This window comes from Simochromis diagramma, unplaced genomic scaffold (assembly GCF_900408965.1).
Source record: "Simochromis diagramma unplaced genomic scaffold, fSimDia1.1 OVJJ01000087.1, whole genome shotgun sequence".
Classification (NCBI taxonomy): domain Eukaryota; kingdom Metazoa; phylum Chordata; class Actinopteri; order Cichliformes; family Cichlidae; genus Simochromis; species Simochromis diagramma.
In genome coordinates, this window is record NW_024386950.1 from 9,122 (window position 1) to 32,689 (window position 23,568).

At 39.4% G+C, this 23,568-nt stretch overlaps 1 pseudogene and 1 gene segment (V, D, J or C); both read right to left on the minus strand.

Annotated features, from left to right (window-relative positions):
* Window positions 1-814: 814 nt before the first annotated feature.
* LOC120737709 lies at window positions 815-2,171 on the minus strand (the record flags this gene model as incomplete). The annotated part of the segment is given in 2 exon segments: window positions 815-1,336; window positions 2,030-2,171. Coding segments are annotated over 2 exon segments (477 nt in total), but the record flags the coding sequence as incomplete, so codon positions are not given.
* Window positions 2,172-17,631: 15,460 nt separating this feature from the next.
* On the minus strand, window positions 17,632-22,124 carry LOC120737708 (annotated as a pseudogene).
* Between the last annotated feature and the right edge of the window lie 1,444 nt (window positions 22,125-23,568).

Sequence of the window (23,568 nt, forward strand, 5' to 3'; positions counted from 1 at the left end):
AAATAAGATGTGATCATCCTCCTGACAGACCGTGGACTTTTTCTTGTGTTAAGAGGTTTAGTGAAGTGAGTTTCTCTCATTTTGCTGTGAACACTAGAAGAGATTAACTTCTATATAAGTTGATTAAAGCAGACCTGTAGTCTCTCATCTGCCTGCATTCCTGTGTTTGTTCTGTTAGTCTGTTCTTAACATCATGTCCACTTCAAGCTCAATTCTGTCGTCATTATTTGAGTCCAGTTATTGTCTCGCTGCCTTCTGTGAGTTACTCAGCCTCTGTTTTGTGTGCTTTAACTCTCAGACTCCTTATCTCCACCTCATCCTGACAATTAGAGATCCTCAGCTAAGTCTCCACCTGCTTCACCTCTGCCACCACCAGCTTCTAGACTCTTCTCTGCTTTGGTGCTTCATCACAGTTTCACTGTCAAATAGTTCATTAATCAAACTTCAGTAAATCTTCACTTAAACTTGATTTTAATGATCTCTGTTTAAACATACAGATGACACCCTGCTCTTTAATTTTACTTATTAGGTTTTAGATCAGATTAAAATGTAGATCATAAAACAGCTTTGAGACTAGAAATTATGAAGAGCACACAGATAATCTATGGTTGACATGACCTCAACATCTTATAGAGAAATATTTAATATGTGGATTAAAAAATATATTTAACCATTTTCACTGCACATTACACTTCATGTGTCTGTTTACATTTTTATTTTGGTCTGTTTTACAAATATTACAAAATCTTAATTTTTTAATGTGCATTTATTAAACTCACAGAGTCAAAGAACATGTTTTCTCGGTACATTTTTATTCTTTTAAGAGTTTGAAATATCAGCTTTACAACAGACACAAAAGGATGAAACTAGAGGAGATTGTTGCTCTGATTGTTGTCATTATGAGATGGAAACATGACTGTTTGATGCTTTTTGAAAAATCTGCAAACAAAAAGAAACAGAGAGAAAGAGGAAAAACAGCATGAAAGACTCAGTGATTGACATCAGGACTGGGAACACTGGTCTCTCCTCAGTATCTCTGAGACCAGAGACTGGGAGCCCTGGGTGGCCTCACAGGTCACAGAGCCCACCTTCCCCCACTGGTCTGCAGTGAGCGTCAGGGTGCTGCTCCAGCTGTAGAGGCCGTCATTCTGCAGCACTCCAGGAGTCCTGCTCTCCTCCCCTCTGATGCTGCTGCTGCCACTGCTGTCGCTCGTCTTCCAGGACAGACTCCAGTCTGAGGGGAAGCCCTTGTTGGCCACACACATGAGCGTGGCCTTCCCCTGCTCCAGCTCCTTGTTGGAGGGACCCAGCACCTTCAGGGCGGGGCGGGTATCACCTAGGAAACACCAATCAGCTTAGAGGACAGGAACCACAATTTGAATTTCTTCGTTAAGAAGTTTCTGTCAGGTGTTTTTTTCTGCTCCACCAGTCATTCACTCACACATTGTTTCACTTCCCTTTAAGAAACCTCTCATGCATATCAGCACAGAGAGAATCATCACACAGTTTGAGCTGAAATATGTTCAAACTACACTGGAAATAAAAGAAGCAGATGTGGAAACATTTACAGCAGAAGTTTGGCTTTAAAATGATTAGAAGTCTAAATCATGGACGACTGAAGAAATGAGTGGACACAAGCACAGAGCAGCTACTCATTCATATAGATTTGAAATGTTATTGAACAGCTCACATGATTTCAAACTAAATCTGAAACATCTGACACGATAAAAACATCAGAAAGCAAACTTTAACTCATCCAAACAGCAGCTGATGTGGTGGAAATTTACAAACTAATCATAAGATGATGAAGTTTACTCTTGTCTACAAATATTTTACTGTGACAGAAATGTAGATTCAACAAGAGAAACTCGCAGAGCTCATCTGAATTAGTCCAGTAAAAAGGACAAACATCAAAAACTCAATTATTTTAAATAAAAAAAATACTTTTGTCTCATCTAAGCAGCCTAACAAATAATTATTAAATAAAATGATACAATATTTAATAATAAACACAGTTTAATTAACTTACTTCCAACATCCAGTCTGGTTCCTCCACCAAAAGTCCACCACAGTGATACAAACTCATTGAGGCGCCGTACAAAAACCTCTGACTGTAGAGAGACACGGCTCTCTGACTCTGAAACAAACAAATTCACCAATATGAATTCTTTAAATCATAATTTCATGACATATTATTATTATAATTATGAAATAAAAATGAATGAAACACAATAAAACAATTTTCCAAAAATGTAATTTGCATTTATTTTAGAGTTTTTATCCAGTTTTGGTCCTCAGTAACCAAAAGGTTATGGCTGTGATATATTGTGTATTTTAGAGTTTGAAAAAATCTAAAATAGTGCTGTCAGCGTTAATCTTGTTAAAATGACGTTAACGCCATAACCACATTAAGATCAAACCTGCACCATTCTTTTGGTCCACTGCAGTGTAGCAGTCAAAAGAAAAGTGAAGTGGCCACAAATGGCCAGGATAGAGCCCAGAGGGTTAATGCATAAAATGTATAAAAATATTATTGATTACAGGGTAATACATTAATGTTAATAGCAACTGTAAGCTTTTTACTTTGAAGTAAGAAGTATAAACAATGCTGTTACTGCCACGGGACCGAGTGGTCTGTACTGAACTGAACTCAGGCGCAGAAACCCAGAGCAGAGACAGCAGATGGTTTAACAATATTTTATTAGGCCTAAGCGCTCCAAATGTAGCAAGGACAAAAAAACCTAACCCTGCAATTCTGGCTTGGAGGCAGAATAAACAGAGAGAAAAACAGATAAACACCATATACACATTTAAGTTCAGGTTTTAGCAGAAATAACACGTTACAGTTAGCATGTAAGAGATTTGGGAGAAAATTCTTTACAAAAACATCATTTACCAGACACTTTTATTAGTGACATACGTATCTATTGACATATAACAGACAATTTAGCAAAGGCTAACTAACATCTGGGCAATAAAAAACAGAGCAGAATGTAAGTTTGTCTTTGTGACAAACGCTACAATGTTGATGCAGGTGGAATGAGAGACATAAATAAAGTGCAATATGCAGTAAAGGGAACAATGTGCACTGATGTCAGATAGAGAAAAGTAGTGAAGTGAATTTGTTTAATAACAAGCAAAAATCTAATTGGTTTGAAACTGACCACTAAAAGCTAACCAGAGGTGTCAAAAGTTCACACATTGCAAGTTTAGATACTCGGGGGTCTGACCGTTGTTGTAACGCTAACAAAGTGCCAACATAATCAGTGTAAGCAAACTAGATGATTCCTAGAATTATATAATTATTAACGGCAAATTTATACATGACAGACTCTGTCCCAACCTTTACGATCCACTTGCAAGGTTTCCACAGTCGATGATCCATGCAGGAACGCATTTCCGCCTACTGTAGAGATCACGTGTTTCCGGTTAGTGTGGAGGTCACATGCTTCCGGTTACTGTGGAGGTCGCAATATGGCGCTCCCCAGTGGCTGCAGCCCTTCTCTGTGCATGGGGCTGCACGCCGCTAACATGTTAACGATCTAACTGCGCTAATGCGTTGACGCCGTGCAGCCAACGCACGGGGAGATCTGCGTTAACTCGCTAAGAGAGATTTGTGGTGTTAATGCAGTTGTGGCTTCAACGTCATTTTAACAAAATTAACGCTAACAGCACTACTCTAAACATTAAAATGTACTTTCAACCTACATTCACTAAACTTCAAACTGCATCAAAAATCTATTTTGTGTGTACTCCCACACACAGGTTACAAACGATAAGGAGCAGTTATTACACACTACATCACAAAACCTGTTCAGGGCATGAAACTCAAGTCTGTCCAGTGTCACAGGTTGTCCTGTTATTCTACAAAACATATACAAATGTGAAGTTAAAACAGAGATGAATGATTTTGAGCTGTGGTCAGGTTTAACTTTTGCATCCTGTGGTCAGCATTGTACATCATTGTGAATCACTGAAAGTGTGTTTCACTGAGTGAGTTTTCTAAAAATCTAAAGTAAGTTTTACAAATTGAACCTTTCCTCTGAATATTTTTTAAATGTCCTTCACTTTTGAGGCCCTGTTTACATGTGCAGGCGTCTTTTGGAAAACAGACTTTTCTATTTATTCTGTCCTGCTTACATGTTAACAGCACTTTAGTCCAAGACAATCCAATACAAAAAGCACATGGCCCAAAAATCAAAAGAATGATAATCAATGAAGTTTCAATGAAGCTCCAGAGGACGACCCGGAGGTCGGCAACACAATAGCCCATGATCAAATAGTTGTGGGGAGGCCTGTGGTGGCGAACTGCATACAAAGCGGTGACGTCGTCGGTGAGGCCATGGCAGAAAAGCCCCCAGTGGCTTGGCTACACACACTCTGCGCAGGTGCATAGCATTGGCTTGGCAGGCGTCAGGCACGCTGAATGTCACGGCAGCATGAGAGCCACGAATAGTGGAGGTGCTGGCGACGGATTCGTAACTGAGACGAAGCCGAACCAGCAAGGGCGGGGACTGCTGGTGGGGACGAAGCAGAAACGGCAGGCGTGCAGTCCACTGGCTTGGATCGTCTCCTTGGCTCGGACCAGATAGCAGATCAGCGCCGAAGCCGACGGGATCTCCAGCAGTTTGGGATTGCCGTGAAGAATCACCTCCATGGTGTTTACTCCCACCAGCTTTGTCCACACATCCGAGGTGCCAGAGATGTATGCTCACAGGTTCCAGAGACGGTGACACCCTCCTCACGAACAGCATCCACTGGGTCCATCTTGCGTCAGATCGTTCTGTCACGGCAGGGTGTGCCTGTGCTTTTTTGATACAGGACCCAAAAGCAGATGATGACAGAGGAGTTGCAGGTTTCAGCAAAAAACGAGCCTTTATTTGGGTTGAGGGCTGAACCAAAAATGAAAACTATGAAAAACCTATGAGAACTGTGACAACGGTGACAATTGTGGTGGGCATAACAGACGACCTGTCAATGACATTGGCAGGGCTCGTGGGATGAGCCGTGTGGAATTTAATGAGGACCCAAGATGCAGGCAGCTGAGATGCAGGGGAGTTTTATAGAGAAGGTGGAGGTACAAACAGAAACGGCAGAGGAGTGGAGGAAACTAAACAAAACCTAAACTGGAAAAAACTAAGAAAACAAACCTGAAGCGCTAACGAACACGGAGAAGTGGGAGCAGGCAGGCACAGAACAAAACCCTAACAAATGGTAAACCTTAACAAAAGATATAACAGAATAAACAAAGAACATAGGATAATATAAATACACACAAAACACAGAGTCGTCAGACTCAGGACCATGACAGACATACAGAAAACACACCGACTTAAATACATACGGCGGACGAAAGCGAAAGCATTTGCCAAGAATGTTTTCATTAATCAAGTGTATGAAAAAAATACACACAGGTCCTTTTCTGTCACCATGGGTACCTACGCCTCCTCCATTGCCCCTGTTACCTCTGGTGTCCCCCAGGGGTCTGTGCTGGGTCCCATGCTGTTCTCTTTATACTTGTTACCCTTGGGCTGAATCTTTGATAAATACAATATTTCCACTTTTATGCGGATGACATTCAAATCTATTTTGAACTAGCTGAGGATGTCATGTTGTCGTTGCAACATTTCTCCGATTGTATGAATGAAGTTAAAATCTGGCTACTGAGCAATTCCCTCATTCTAAATGATAAGAAGACTGAAATTGTAATCTTTGATACTCCCTTCTCTCGGGCTGAACTAATTGGTATTTTTGGGCCCTTTGCTGACTCCCTTTATGACACTGTGAGGAACCTGGGTGTTGTCTTGGACAGTTCCTTCAAGTTGGACAAACACGTGTTCTCTGTAGTTAAATCGAGTTTCAATCAACTACGTCTAATCTCTAAGGCCAAGCCCTACTTACCACGTAAGCACCTGGAGAAACTTATCCATGCCTTTGTTACATCAAGATTAGATTACTGTAATTCCCTTTACACTGGTCTCCATTCTGCCGTTGTTCACAAACTGCAGCTCGTTCAAAATGCGGCTGCGCGTCTTTTAACTGGAACTGGCAGGTTTGAGTCTATTACTCCAGTTCTTTCCGACCTGCACTGGCTCCCTATTAAACTTTGTATTGATTTTAAAATCTTATTGCTCACTTTTAAAATCATAAATAGCACTGCGCCCAGCTATCTTACGGATCTCCTCAGCTTTTATACCCCTGGGAGAGCGCTTAGATCAGCAGGCCAAATGCTCCTGGTGCGACCTAGATCTCGGCTCAAGACCAGAGGTGACCGCGCATTCGCTGCTGTCACACCCTACCTCTGGAATAACCTCCCTCTAGCTATTCGGGCGTCTGATTCAATTCAATCTTTTAAATCTCGATTAAAAACTTTTTTGTTTAGCCTTGCTTTCCCCGCCTCCTAGAGCCCGCATTTTTGGTGTACTGTAAGTTATCTTTTTCGCTTTATTAATATTTATAATGTTTTAACCTTCAGCCTTTTGGGTTGTGCCTACTACGCCTGGTGTATTATTGGTTAGTTATGTCACCCGCCTGTTAGTGTATTTTATTTGTATTTTGTGTTTTGTATTTGTATTTATTATTGCTCTAACTCGTTCTGTGAAGCACTTTGGCATACCTGTGTTTTTTTAAATGTGCTATATAAATAAAATTGTATTGTATTGGATTGTATACAGGAGGTGATATGGGGAAGTGGGAACAAGTGGGGAAACAGCTGACTGACATTAACATAATGACGGGACAGGAGAAGTGAACCTAATCCAACGAACAAAGAAATCCACTGCAAATGTAATAACCTTCCAAATAAAGCTGAGCTCTGTGTATTGCTGAATTCTAAATTTCAGTGCTAGACTAAAAATAAATCAAATAAATGTATTGTTTTGCAGATACAAAATATCATTTTAACTCTTTTCAATTCCACTGACTGCAATCTGTCTGAGTGTATAACTGAAATCTAACAAAATTGTAAAAATCTATTTGAGTTTTTTTGAGTTAATCTGAAATCATACAGATTAACTGTATGATTTCAGATTAACTCAAAAAAAGTAAAAATTAAACATAATTTATGGACACCGTTTGATTTCTTTGCATGTAGCTATATTAACATTTATACATTTAATAAATCATGAAATTAATACGCGCATGTTCTCGTAACAATGCAACTAACTGTTTGCTCTTCATTCAGTGAAGTGAGCATCACACGCTGCTCATATAAAACATATTCTGACAAACAGCCGCACAGCTGAGGAGCCTTTTTGTTTAAGAAACTTGAAGGATAACTTCCCAAAGTCTGACCTGCATCGGACCATCCGCTCAGTGTTCGTGGTTACCATGGTTACTGCAGAAGCTGCTATGAATTAAACAGTTGTCCCTGAGATAACTTACCGGAGACATGAATGTTTGTTTTTCCATTACAAAAGAATTGGATGACTTGGATAACTTATAGGAGTATCAGACTCCACGTGCCATGTCCTCGGAAATCTGGACTCGTGTGGATTTTTCAAGGACAAACTGGTAAGAGTCGCACACCACTATACTGAAATAAAGAAGCTATTACTGAAATACACGAGCTATATTATAAACTATGATATAAAACTTAAGGTTTAGTTATAAAGGACACCTTCCTACCTTTAGTCTTATTCATGAGCAGCATCAGTTGTCTTCTAACATCCAAGAGTCTGCACGATGTGTTTCATAGGTCCTAACTAGAGATGGACGGTCCGATACTGACCTCAATTACTGGATCGGATATCGGAGAGAAATAAAAAATGTAATCCGATCCATTAAATATCAAAAAAGCACCTCACAAAACTTGCGACCTGGCGTAACTCGGCTCATAACCGTAGCACGTCGGAGCAGTATGCATCAAGTGATAGAGTGGCTGTGGCGTGCGGGACCTGTCAGTGGTCTGGTTGAGCATTTGGAGCCTCGCCACCAAAACCGGCATTTCATCTCCAAGAAAGTGATCCCAGAGAGAAGTAAAGCAAGTGTGTAAGTTCATCTCTGAATGTTTGTAAAGCATTCCAGCGTTAAGCTTAACAACCGATATACGGGAGCGACTGCCTCTTCTCTCCCCCTCCCTCTCCTGCTGCTACTTCAATCATGAAACTGATCAATGATCAGCTGATCGGCTTTTCTGTCGCGAGTCCATCTCTCTTGTTTGTTTGTGCCAGAAAGAGGAAACAAGCGGCTGAACAACAGCAGCATGTTTAAGCTTGATAATCTGTTGTTAGAATTTATTTAATATTTCTTTCTACACCAGGATCTTTTTCTACGTAGCTGACGGCTGGTAACTGTGCAGGGGCGGATCTAGCAAAGTTTAACCAGGGGGCCGATAGGGCATGAACAGGGAAAAGGGGGCACAAAGATATACTTTTCTTTCTTATTCTCTTTTAAAATGTCTGGCTTTTAATAAATAATTATCTGAATCTTACAACCCAAAATTTTAATCTGATGTAAAAAGTATAGAAGACCATTACTGTATATAGTAACTATTAAGTCTAATATACCCTTGTAAGCTATAGTACTTTTTCCTTTGGGAAGGTACCATCTTTGCATTCTGCAGTTCTGTTGAAGAAAGATGTTGAATCTATTTAAATATTGTAGAAAAATAATTGATTTCTGTGCATATTTTTCACACTGCATCAAATTAAAGTTGATTACGTCGATTAAGCATCATGAGGTGGGGGGTGGTTCCCTTTTTTTATTATTTTTTGCTGGGAGTTTGCAACCCTATTAGTTAGGTTGCTTACTCTTTTAAATACCAGAATAGGGAGGATGGAGCAGGTTTAAGTTTATTAGATTCATCAGTTTTGCTGAACTATGGAATATTTTGGGTGCAGTGTATTTTTTGCTTACAGGTATAACAGAATAGCATTAGTGTTTTTTTTTTAAACTTGAGTTTGGACCCATACAAAATGCAGCAAGATATTAAAAAAACAGTTTTTATTGATTATAAAACACACTATATTGGATTCATATCGGTATCTGCCGATATCCAAATTTATAATATCAGTATCGGACATAAAAAAGTGGTATTGTGCCATCTCTAGTCCTAACATGAGGATCCCAGAACCAAAAAATAACCCAAAGGGTTAAAAAGATTTCCACATTGATGCAGATGATGTATATGATTGTGGGACTTGTATAAAAAAAATGTATATGCCATATTTGTCTGTGAAGGTTCTCAGTACTCCAGGTCATCGTAGTCAAAGGAGCTTGCAAAGAAAAGCGTCTGGACTTCTTTAAGCTGCTTGAAGACGTTTCACCTCTCATCCTAGAAGCTTCTTCAGTTCTAAGGTCAAATGGCGGAGAGTCCCAGATTTAAACCCAGTGGGAGTATCCCCCCAAAGAGGGACAAAAGGACCCCCTGATGATCCTCTAATCACGGTGTGCAAACGGGTGTGGGTCCCAATCAGCCAGGGTTTCAGGTGAGCTCATTGTGAAACCTGGCACCACCTTATCATGCAATTTCCTGAGGTCAGATGGCCCAGGATGTGAGTGGGCGTTAAGGCGTCTGGGGAGGGAACTCAAAACTGGATTATAGATGGCAGACAGTTGGTGTCGTAAACCACCCTCTGTTCAAAGATGTTCGCTCACAGTGAACGTAAATGGCTTCTTTCACTCCTCGTTCAAACCATCTGTCTCTTTTCGAAAATCTCCACCCTGGCAGGTTTTAAAAATCTCAGTTTTCAGTGACCAAAAACGCCGTTTACGTGTGGACGAAAGGTGCAAAAATATGGGTCTTCAAAAATACCCGGGTACATGTGGATATGTGGACAAAGCCTAAGGCTACGTCCACACTCATTTTTCTCTCCGTTTTGGCCTCCCATCCACACTGAGATGGCGTTTCACAGATGGAAAACACAGCGTTTTGAAAACACATACATTTCAAAAGGATGCTTTCCGTGGCAGTGTGGACAGCGAAAATGGAGACTTTCTAAAACGATGACACATGATGCAGTCATGTGATCAATAAAACTAAGGCTACGTTCACACTGCAGGCAAAGCGCATCAAATCCGATTTTTTTGACCCTATGCCACCCATATCCGATCATGGTATGACAGTGTGAACGGCACAAATCCGATATTTTCAAATCCGATCTGGGTCACTTTCGTATGTGGTACTGAATCCAATACATATCTGATGTTTTAGAAAGCGACTGCTGTTTGAACGGTCATGTCGCATTAAATCCGTCTTTTACGTCACTGACACAAGACAGACGCCAATTATCAGCGCCGGGGAAGCACCCGAGAAGACATCGCGAACGCTTCCTGGCCATCCCGTGTAGATGTTAGTGAAACTGTTGGGAAGACAACGTGAACATTTTATTTGTACTGCATAATCTGCAGATTCTGACAGAAATCTGCAACTATCCTTGAAGCACCGCTCCTCTCTAAAACAGCAATAAGGATCATTATTAGGTTATCTACATTATTATGTAAATAACAAAATAACTTAAAGCAAAATTTGGGAAACGTAAAGTCCGAAGTCTTTCTATTAAGGGCCATCAGTCAAACAATATTGTTTGCTTTGGGTCTAAACAGAGCGCGTTGTGTATGACATCTTCTTTGGCGCATGCGGGCCGCATCGAGCGTTCACACTAGAGAGCGTTTGCTGTCGCATTTTATTTGTAGTGTGAACAAGCAGACAAAAAAAATTGGATTTGATCAAAAAAATCGGAATTGAGCATTAAGACCCTGCAGTGTGAACGTAGCCTAAGATAGCGGAGGGCAATTTTGACAGCCTATTAAAGATTAATATCAGTCTGTACATGCTCCAGATAGCTTTTCTTCAAATTCTTAACTTTCACTCGCTTTTGCAACTTTGTACTTTTGTGTTACTTGCAGCAACAACTGTACCTCATTGTTAGTCCATTTAAAAAACTTGGTGCTTTTCTCAACATTTTGCTGCGACGTTTCAAAGAGCCGGAAAGTAAATAAGCGGCAGACAGAAATGAGGCAGGTCAAATCATTTTGGGTTTCACATATGAGCAGTACTGGAACGTAAGCATTTTCGGCTGTTTCAATGTGGACGCACAACTCTGTGAAAACGACTGAAAACGCTACTGTGGACGCGGAGCGTTTTCACACATGAAAACGCCTTTCAAATCTATCCGGGCTACTATTAAAAACCAAAACAAACAAACAAACAAATAAAAAAAACCATTAAAAGTCACAAAAACCTACAAGGGCACTTAACACCACACACAGTCAAACAAAATACACAAAAAAGTATTAAACAGAAAAAAAAAGTATACAATCCTAATTTGCACCCCCACAGGTGAACTGCTGCCTGAGCCAAATGTAGTTGTTGTGATATTTGATCCCAGCGCACTCCAAAGAGGAATGTAGAATAGTTCTGTGGCGACTGAAACAAGTCAAACATCGCTGTAAACAACCATCAAAACGCACGGGCAGGGGATCACGAAAGCCCGACTACTTGGGCAGAAACAATTATAAACCGTCTCACAAAATAAAACTGTAGACAGGACAAGATAGCAGTTCCTTAAAGGATGGGCCCAAAACAGCGGCTGCTGCAGGCGTTTCCCCTCATCCTGACACATATCTTTATATTTTGCTGGGCAAATTTGGTTACCAGGAACAGTAATTTCTTGACAAATGTGCAATCATACAGGTGTGGTGAAAAGTTTAGATTCACTCCTTATGGGTATGAGTGTTATGGGAATTTGGGTTTTAATGATTTAGCTGAACTGTTTTTTGTTTTTTTACCTGAATGGTATGATTGTTACAGTATTGTATCTTTAATGACTTTAAGAAGCAAGAATTGGGTGCACACGTTTTTAATTTACTGAGGAGAACAAACGGCTATATGGCAGCTGTGTCACTGACAACTGACAATCTAAATGTTCTTGCTTAACAATGACTGTAAAAAAATCAACATTGATCAGAAACTTTTATTCCTCATTTATGCAAACAGATTGAAAATTGGAATTATTTCAAATATACAGTTATGTTGTTTAAAAATGTTCAGTATAAATGAGTTTTTAGCTTCAGCCTAAACTGAAAATGTATACACATCTGAAGACAAATAAAACAAAGCTCAAAATCAAGATCTTTTTTTTATTTTTATTATTTCAATTCAATTCAATTCAATGTTATTTATATACCGCCAAATAACAACAAAAGTCGCCTCAAGGCGCTTCAGAAGAAAAACCCAACAATCATATGACCCCCTATGAGCAAGCACTTTGGCGACAGTGGGAAGGAAAAACTCCCTTTTAACAGGAAGAAACCTCCGGCAGAACCAGGCTCAGGGAGGGGCGGCCATCTGCTGCGACCGGTTGGTAATTTGTTGGTATTTGTTGGTAATAATTTCATGTGGTCTTTAGTGAACAGTTCCACAAGTTCTTGTTACTCTTCTGGGCTTTTAAATAAAGTGAGTAATCTTCTTTGTAACGCCACCATGTGTCAGGTAAACTTTAGCGTACACATGAAAACATCCTAGAGAAGATATTTGGTCTCTTCAATGGTGCATTTCTTATGAAACTTTTGACAATCTCTTTGTCAACATTTCGGTGGCCAATTTTCATTAACTGCATGACAGTGTTTGGATATTTCCACTTTTCCTGGAGTTCATTATATACTGCCACGCTGACCTCTTCAATGTCCTCCAAGGAGATTTTAAAGCTTTTGGGACACAATTTTATCCCAGACTTTTTGGGCAAGCCTCTGTTTAATGGCTTCATCAGCCCCTAGAGGCAATTTCCCTGCTTCATTTGTATTGCTCATTGCGTGCATAACCAGATCTCTGGCAAAGCGTTCCACAAGTTCTCTGTACTCGTCTCGGTTTTTAGATAAAGTGAGTATTCTTTTGGGTAATGCCAGCAGATGTCTGGTGAATGTTGGGACAGTAATATCATCCTCAAGCTCTTCCTTCAGACTTGAAATCAAATGTTTTTCCTTGCACTTATGCACTTTACAAAGATTGGTGAAAATGGCTTTCGCCATACTGGGCAGCCTCTTTGGACATAGATCCAAATGTTTTCCCTCAATTTCAGGCCAGATTTTCTCCATCAGACGATAACAGTTGGGAATCCTTGTGGAGTCTTTGTGTTTAGCGGAGACTTTCTCTAAGGCCCGTGAAACTACCAACTGAGTAAGTGCATAAACAAACATTTTTTCTGCAGACACATCATCAGATGCCAGACTGATGACAGAAGAATCAACTTCTGACTCATGTACAGCTGGAATCACAGGCTTTTCCACGGGACAAGCTTCTATTTTGTCCCAGTTTTGTATCAGCTGTGGGCTTTTTCTTCATACAGCTTTTCTTTGGTTCTGCTGTGGCTTGGGATTGTGTGTCCACATGCTGAAGACTTGCACTGGCCTCTGTCTCCAGTTCCGGAGTTTCTGTTTTTTTATTATCACCACAGTTGTCTACAGATATTTCTGTTACGATGTCTTCCTTGTTGCTGGTGTTACCCCTGTTTTCTCATGGGAATCAGCATCCACTGACTCAATACACTCCTCTGTCTGTGTGGACACCGGAGCTCCCTTCTCCATGGTTGTCTCTGTTGCATCCACTAACATGGAGCAAAGTTTCAAACATGTCCATGTACAAGTGAAGGCAGCTTAGAGTTGCAGTACTCTGGGTTTGACTGCAGAGATCGCCACTGTGGTACAATTGTACCAAAAAAGTAGTCGCTTAAGCACTTCCATGTTTCCACTGAGGAGTAACTGTGTGGAGTTGTCATGTTGAAGGTTGGATTTCTACTTCTTTGACTCTGATGTGAGAAGTGGAAACAAATTGCTGGGGGGTTGATGTTGTGGCAGGTATGTCTGCTCTTTGTGAACTAAATGTGTTTAAATGTTGCTCGCTGTTCTGATGCCATGAAGCGCTCTGAACTAAATCGCAGGTGTTATGGAGTTCTGGAGTTCTATTTATAGGCTCGTCCTGTAGGCCCGCCCACTGCCCTTTGCTAATTGCCAAGCCCCGCCCACATCGAATGACTCTTGCCTAGCAACCGCTAGACGATAGTAGCACGGATGGGCGCAGCCATGTGACGTCATCCAGTGTTCTTTGATCAAAGAGAAGTAAGTGTTGGCTTTCTTGCCGCTCAGCAATTGATAACAAAGAACCTTGAAATGTGTTTTTAGCTAAACTTTGACACAGCTGCAGGACATTTAATAATGAGAAGCTACTTAATAATAATAATATATATATATATATATATATATATATTATTATTAAGTAGCTTCTCATTATTATTAATGTCCTGCAATAAATAGATAAATACAAAAAGGGTTTTAAAAAGTGTGTAAGAGCCAAAGTGAATGTTTATGTTGTTTATTTATTGTGGTGGTACAGGTGTTTAGATTTTCCTGCACCTCAGGTGATCGCGTGTTATTTACGTGACACAGGCGTACTCGTCAGGGAGGAGGTGGCTCTGATCGGGTGTTCACCCACTATTTTCACAACAGTGATGTGTATATATGTGTGGTTGTGGGTGCACAAGTATGCATATATGTCTGTAAATTGTATATCTTTTGACGTATTACTGGGGTTAATAAATAAAAATTACATGCATTATGTAATGTAATTGTATTGAATTTCTGAGGGAAGAAAAGTGTTTGACTATTAATTACTAAATAGTGGGAAAGGGGGGTGGGATTAAATAGCTTATGCTTCTTCCTAGTCCTTTTGAACATGTAAGTTACTTATAAAATATTGTTGCTTTGTTTCCTTTTGGTTTGTTTGTCTCTTTTTCCCTGTTGTTTTTATTTAAACATGTTTAAAATAAAGATTCAATACAAATACAAATGCTCACAAACGATGTAAGTTAATACATGCGCTATTTGTTTTGATTGAAAGCAAATGTTTATTGTTTTAGTTTTAAATAAATACGTGAAACACAAGTGGGACTTAGTATGGCTTATTGGAGACGCGTCACAGTACAGAAACAAACTCAGCCGGCAGCGGCTTGATTTGTGGATAGAAGTCGCAACAATGGGTTAAGATATTTTCAAGAGTTAAATTTGATTGCAGGCCGGCGTCCGTGCGTCTGTGATGTCCTGGGCGGGCGATGCTTGGACCGACGCGGGACAGCAGCTCCTCAAACTGGGCGAGGGACAGACGGTGGTACCGCTGAAAGTGCCGTCAGCCAGACGCATCTCCCTGGAGCAAGTGGTGAAACTCACCAAACTGCTCACACTCGTGGAGGACCTGATGGACCCAGGTACGGTCAGGACGTCCTTTACGCCGCTGCTCTGCTCTCCACAGTAAATAGAGAAGGGAGACTCTCTCTTCAAACGCTAGATCGACAGCTGCCATCTTGCAAACATACCGTCTGGCACTACTTCCTCCCACATTTCTGGTTCACGCACGTGGAAAAATTGCATATTTAAAGTGTGACCAGTTCGCTTTGAACGCGCTTCAAGGTGCGAATGTGCAGCGACCAGCTAGGGGCGTGTGGCGCTTTTTGGTCGCTTCTATTGCGTCCGGTGTGAACACACCGTTAGTTTCTTTTAAATTGTGAACAATAGATTTCTGGTAAAGAATTAAAAGAAGACAAAATTGTAAAAGCCCTTTCATGCTAACTTAGAAGAAACTTGGAGCCTAAATAATATTTCGGGGCAGGGGGGGATTGGTATGAAGGTTATATTTTTCACTTTCTGGAGAAAAATTACTGACACAACTTCGGACCATCTGCTCAAGCCCAACAATAACAAGCATTGCCCTGGTGATTGAGGATCAGATTGTCCTCAATGACGTCTGTGATTTCCCTAATGCAGTTGCACTTTTGCTTGGACTCATCTATGCACTTAACCTGGACTATCTAAAGGACTTAAGGTACACTTTTGAAGTAATTCAAAAGGTGTTCGTGGGTCTTGGTACTCAGTGCTCTGCCTGGGGTTCATGCTTTAAAGAATAATTTGCTGAAACAGTGGGCAGAAAAGTGTTCGTGATAACAAAATCTGTTCTCATGCTGGTTTTTTTAAGTAACCCAGTGCTATGATTTGACCATGATTTGGTCAATAAAGTCATCTTAAAAGTCACTGCATACACTTCAGTAATTATTTAATTTATTTCTTTTTATATTCATACTAGAAAAAAAAAGCAATATCTGACTAAATATTTCATATTATCAGTTCCATTGATATCGTACAGATAAAATATTGGTAACAGCATGGTTTGTTTCTGTGGGTATGTTCTTGGTATCTTAGCATTCTTGTCATTACCGCTTGATTATAGTACACCTGAACTATCCAGTGCTGGCTCTGCAACTTAGGAGGTATCATGATTTATAGTTAGTTAGTTTTTATTTCATGTGCTATTAAAACAAAGTGTGTGTTTTCACTTTACATGTTTGAACCTTAGGGGTGACACAGGACTTTGTATTGCTAGAAAAACTTTTTTAATTGTGGAGCCTTTGCTGTCAACTATTTTAATTGTTTGATATTGGCAGACCTTAAAGAGATCATAGTTTTGTTTTATGTATGGTAATGTTCAAAGTCGTTGGCCCCTCCACTTATTCTTTATATTTTGCTGGCAAATTGGGTTTACCAGGAACAGTAATTTTCTGACAAATGTGCAATCATACAGGTGTGGTGAAAGTTTAGATTCACTCCTTATGGGCTATGAAGTTGTTATGGGAATTTGGGTTTTAATGATTTATAGCTGAACTGTTTTTTGTTTTTTTTACCTGAATGGTATGATGTGTACAGTATTGTATCTTTAATGACTTTAAGAATACAAGAATTGGGTGCACACGTTTTTAATTTACTGAGGAGACACACGGCTCTATGGCAGCTGTGTCACTGACAACTGACATCTACCATGTTCTTGCTAACAATGACTGTTAAAAAAATCAACATTGATCAGAAACTTTTATTCCTCAATTATGCAAACAGATTGAAAAATTGGAATTATTTCAAATTACAGTTATGAGTTTTTTAAAAATGTTCGTATACATGAGTTTTTAGCTTCAGCCTAACCTGAAAATGTATACACAATCTGAAGACAAATAAAACAAAGCTCAAAATCAAGATCTTTTTTTTATTTTTATTATTTCTAATTCAATTCAATTCAAATTCAATGTTTATTGATATAGCGCCAAATAACAACAAAAGTCGCCTCAAGGCGCTTCAGAGAAAAACCCAACAATCATATGACCCCCTATGAGCAAGCACTTTGGCGACAGTGGGAAGGAAAAACTCCCTTTTAACAGGAAGAAACCTCCGGCAGAACCAGGCTCAGGGAGGGGCGGCCATCTGCTGCGACCGTTGGTAATTTGTTGGTATTTGTTGGTAATAATTTCATGTGGTATGTTTATGTTTATGTTTATGTTTAAATATGGTAAAAATGCTAATAATAGTTGTATAATTATAATATATAACAGTAATGTGAAATTGGAAAAAGAGTGACATTCTCCCATCATCTGCCCAGGGATTTGTAAAAGGCACTTTTTGCTAAATAATTGTAAATTTCAGGTTCGTTATCCACATATTTGGTGCTGCCTCTTTGATCTATGAAGCCAGTAAAATGGCACAAATCTGAGTGTATAATAGCTAAGGGAGGGTGGCAGTTTTTTCTTTGTATCTTATTAGGCCATCCCTGACTAACTTTTCCTCCAGTCAATAAACGGTAAATGATATTTTTTTACTATTCTGAGAGCACAAAAACATCAGAGCACCGTGTTTCTCACTTTCATCATTGCTAATTTTATTTTACCCCAATTGGTCCTGATCGTTGATTTATTCAGTTTGGTGATGATGTTGTCCTCCACACCAGAGAACTGGAACACACAGCTGTAGCTCGTCCAGTCTCAGATGGCACTGATGAAGCGTTCATGTTAACACTTAACTGGAAGGTCCCGTCATGGTTGTGGAGAATCTCTCCTTTCTCCACATGGTCTTGGATCTCCACTCCATCCTTCCTCCAGAACATCATGGCTGTATTAGGATAGAAACCTGTAGCGTGGCAGGTGACTAGAGCGAAGGGAGTCTTCTGGAGGAGAGACACTGTGGGAACCACTGCAGAGAAAGATGTATTTAAAAAAGACTTAATACATCTTTGTAAATGGATAATGCTCCACAATTTGATTTGAAGTTTGTGAATCTTATAACTCAAGGAGGAAGCCACTAAGGATTTTGAAATTCATACCATAGTTGCACTTCCTAAAAATAATTTTTTGAAGGAAAAAAGATAAATCATGTTAAATCATGAATTACCTATGTGATATCTATCAGTTTGGAAAGCTTTAAAAAGCCTCTTTTGTCCCTTGCTCCCGGGTCCTAGACATGTCTTTGTGTTTTGCCTCCCGTTTCTGTTTCCATGTTCCCATGTCTGTTCCTCCCCCCGGGTCCCAGTGTTAATCCGTGCATCTAGTCTGCATCTTAGTTTGTTTCCCATTTTATTTTGACAGTCTCGTGTCCCATATTCATTTTGTTCAGTTTTGCTTCCTCCTGTGTCATGTCTATTCATCCCAGTGTGTTTCCACTTCCCTCATCACCCTCGTCATCTATGTGTATAGATTGTGTGAGTTTCCCTGTGTTCATCGTCAGATCATCTGCAATCCTTCCCTGTGTCTCCATGCTCCCTTGCACTCCAGGTTTCTGATTGTTTAACTTTCCCAGTTTACGTTTTCATGTTTTTTAGCACCCAAAATAAAGGGTGAACATTTTGTTAAAAGGTCTAGTTACTCTTTTAGTGTCTGCATTTGGGTCCTTATAAGCCACATGGTCTGCAGCCTCAGACCGTGACAGGTGGTTATGAAAGAAAAGAACCAGAACAACATCTAAAGAACTGCAGGCCTCTCTTGCTTCAGTTAATGTCAGTTTTCATGATTTAACAATAACAAAGAAAAATGGCATCCACTCAAAAGTCCCAAGGCAAAAGCCACTCGTTAAAATCAGCCTAAATGTTTTGCCATTTTCTCTTTAAAAAACAACTGTATTGTAATGAAGATAATCCAACATAAAGTGAACATTACTACATCCATTTGAAGACGATGTGATTCTACCTGTTCTCTGCAGGGAGAAGTTCCCACTGTCCACATACATCTTCAGCCACGTTGGACACATCTGAGTGAGGAAGTTTTCATTGTGTTTGAGTACAGACCTGTCAGTGTCCCAGGTCTGTTTGGTAATGAGAGCTTCTGGGTTCAGTGCAATCCATGTCAGTGTCTTCACATCAAATTCAAGAAAATCCTCTCCATTCCATCCTTACTTTATCACACCTGTCACCTCACCAGTGTTTTCATCCCATCCACAGCCACTTATTATCTGTAAAATCTGGACACCTGAAGAAAGACAGAGAAACAAAAATTGCACTGAACTATCTGAATATTCTACATTATGTGGCACATGAAAAAGGAAAGTGGGTCAACCCAGGACTGATCTGACAGACATCCTGCATATAAACTCTAAGACGAAGAATTTAAGGTTAATAGTATTCAAGACATTCTTTTAATACACATATAAATTCAGCAAGTCTATTATTTTGTCATGTTTTTAAATCATATTGACGTTGTAAGGTTTGATGACTTAAGACTTTAAATATTTAACAATTTAATGATTAACAAAATAATTTTACATACATCAACTTTATTGAGGTATATTTATGATTTATAATGATGCAATATAATATATAATATAATGATGCAATACCAAATTCTATGTGCAATAACCCAACTGTATATACATAACACTATTATTACATATTACTTTTTTTTAAAACCGGCTTGTATATTTGTAAATTTATATATATTTTCCCTCTGTTAATACTGTCCATGTGTATAAGTGCTGCAGAACTGTGCCCCCACCCCCATTCTATTCTATTCTATTTAATCTAAAGAATAACATTTAATACTGCACCTCCACTTTGGTTGAACTGCTGCTTCAAACTAGAAATCTGGGTTCTGAAGAAGCTTGGCAGACTCACAAAACACTGCTGAGTGAACATCTCCAACATCTGAGCCTTTTTATCAAATATTGTCTTCATCCAGTCCTGTCTTGGTTCCAGTGTCTTGCTGTTTCTGTCACAGTATACTGTCTGAATGCCATCGATCACTATAACACCCATAAACTCTGAGATATTTGAGTCTTCATAGGATCCAGTGAAGAAACTATTTAGTGAGTGTTTTGCTGTGGAAAGAATATATCTCATATTAGTAAATAGTTAAATAGAACATATAATATTATCAGAAATGTTTCCTTTAGTATAATTCAGCAGATTCTTACAAAACCTTAATTACAAGAGATCCAACTCTGTGAGTGTGATCAATTAAAAAATAGCCTTACATAAGAGAACATTAATCTTATTTATATTTCGATAAATACATGGTGAAAAAAACTGCGTCCGACTAAAATGTGGAGTAACAGCTCTACTCTGAGCCCCTCCCAAACTCCCAAGCTCTATTTCTAAGGCTGAGCCAAACCAATCTTTCAAGAGACGTCATTTCCACTGCTTGTTGGTGATCTCATTCTTTTGGTCACTATACCTAGAACTGTCCATGGGTGAGAGTAGAAACATAGATCGACCAGTTAATTAATAGCTTCACTTTCATGCTCAGGTCTCTCTTCTCCACAATAAATCTTCGTGTCTGTTGTCATTCGACAGTGTCTCTTCATTCTTGAAAAAGACAGTGAGGCACTTGAATTCCTTCACTTTGAGCAGTAACTAGTTCTAGTTGAGTGGACATCTTTTGCAAATTTAGACCATGGTCTGAGACTTTGAGGTACCACTTCTTATCGCAGCTACTTCACATTTGACTGCAAGCCATGCCAGTGTGAGTTGCAGGTCATCGCTCGATGAAACCAACTAAACCACATCGTCTCCAAAAAGCAAAGACAAGATTCTGAGGCCAATCATCCAGACACGCTCTGTTCCTTTGGTTATACCTATAATTCCAGATTCTTTCTCCAGGTATCAGACTCATCAATCAGTTTTGGACAGGCGGTAATGCTTTCTTCTTGTGCCAACAATACAACATATTCATTTTACAAAAACTTGTATGTTTTCTTCACATAAGTGTTGTGAAATTTCTCATACATATGTTATAGAGGCTTGTTTGATTTAAGATGGACTAACACATACTTTTTTTACAGCCATTTTTCCAATAAAAATATTGCAAAAGAAGATGAACTATTTGGACTTGTGAATATGTAAACTGGAAATAATACAGAGATTAAATGTGTCAGCAACTGAAAAACAAATTTAGAAAAATAATTTAAAAACTTATTCAGTTGTTAGAAAACTTTGTCAGTGTGCATCTGATATAAAACCTAGAACATTTATAACTTTGCAGATTTTATGATGTAAATATGTCAAAATATTTTTGTGGTTACTAAAATTCAAAAGACAAACTAAAAACCATGAATGATAAAACATGGAATTCTATATTATTCTTATCGTTTCAGAAAAGATTTAACTGTTTTAATCTGAAAATGAACCACCACAGAAGAAGAGAAGCCACAAAACTAAGGTGAAAAGACCTTTTTAAAATGATTGAGTGTATTTAATTTAAATAATTATTAATAGCTCAGTTTCTTTCTGCTGCTATCTGCTAAAACATGTTCTTGCTTGCCTGCACCTGACCCGCATTGCGAGATACTACCTGTTTAACCCAGAGAATTTTTACTGCTCACTGGCACATTTTACTGTTTTTACTAAGAACAATCTTATATTGCAAATTCATACGTAAAATATTTTATATAATTAATTATGATCTTACTTGCAGATGCTGTGTGACAGAGAAAAAGCAGAATCATTATCTTCATCATGTTTAGACCTCTTGAATCAAACTGAAGAAGTGAGAGACGAGTCAGGTGGTTTTACAGGTTTGTCAGTATGAAAGTATTTCCTGGTCTGTTACACATTCTGAGTATTTGAGGCATGTTAAACTCCGACACCCTTCAGTTGAATTTTGACAAACAATCTCTGAGCTTTAGTGCCACAAATATAAAACCTACTTTCAGCTCCATGGCTACAAGGGATCATCACTGCATCACAGCAGCTCTGCATGTTTGATTTGGCAGACTCTCACACCAGATGCCTTCTTGACAGAACTATGAAAAGGGTTTGACTCGACAGCTGGAAACAATGCAGTGTCCTTTTACTTACTGAAGTTTTCTGCTTGTCTGGTGCTAAAGTCCAGAGCACATCATATTACACCAAATTTGACACACCTCACATGATGCAACACCTCATCTCTGTAAATCAATAATCAATAAAGTTATATTGATAATGGAACTGTAACTGCTAAATTCAACTGATTCTGTTCATAATTTTTATGCATAGAATTTCTAGGCTTAGCCAAGAAGATTAAGATTAAGGCTCTTGGACAGTCTCAGAATCTTATCTCTGCCTCAGATGATTTGGTTGTTTTGGCTTCATCAGGCAGTGGCCTCGAGCTGGCACTGGAGAAGTTTGCAGCTGAGTGTGAAACGACAAGAATGAGAACTGGCACCTCCTAGTCTGAGGCCAAGGTCCTCAGCTGGAAAAGGCTGGAGTGCCTACAAGTCAGGGATAAATTTTTGCCCATGTAGAGGAGTTTAGGTATCTCGGGACAGGGGAGCGGGAGATCAACAAACAGACTCGTGCCATGGCTGTAGCAATGTGGACAGTGTACCAGTCAGTTGTGATGAAGAGAGAGCTGAGCATAAAAGCAAAGCTCTCAATTTACCAGTTGATCTATGTCTCTACCCTCACCTATGGTCATGAAAGAATGAGATCCCGAAAACAATCTGTGAAGGGTGGCTGTCCTCACCCTTAGAGATAGGGTGAGGTGTTCGACCATTGGGAAGGGGCTCAGAGTACAGCTGCAGCTCATCCACATCGAAAGGAACCAGACTATTGTTTATACTGTTGCTTCAGATTTTCGGTGTCTGCAACCACATTAGGCAGTTTAGATTAAAAAAAATAAGCTAGAAAACCAATGTCATTTCCTGTGCTGAGAATGATCACTTCAATTATATGATTAGATTTGCCTCGGTAAATTTGACAATGGTCACCATATCACACATGACCTCAGAATTTTTTTTTCATGTAAAACTCTTACACCATTAAAGAAACCCTATAATCCATTGATCCTTGGGTGAGAACACTTCAAAGGAAAAGGAAGAGCTAGCACAATGCACAAACTGCAGGTCAGATCCTGAAATGGACTGGAGGCCAGTGTAAGGAGGCCAGTATAGGTTTAATGGGATCACACTCTTTCTTGCCCAAAAAAAGGTGAGCTGCTGGATTTTGAACAGCAACCCAACCGATCAAGTCCACACAGTTGAGCTTGACAATTGGGCAGAATAAAAGAAATAAAACAGCAAAATGGTCTGAAAGTATCACAAATCTCAGTGAGACAAAGTTTAAACCAATTGACAAAACAAGGTCCAGTATGTGTCCCTGCAAATTCAAAAAAGACTTCTTTGTTGAATTTAGCAAGTAGTATTCCAGTTTATGACAAATGACTGCACTTCAAAGGTGGAGGAGGGGTCAGATGTTGACTGTCGACATCGGAAACTGGATTTTAATACAGCTGTTAGGCCCAGACCTCTGCCTGTAGTTCGAGGGGAACTGGAAAACATACAGTCAAGAGGAAAAGTTCTCAG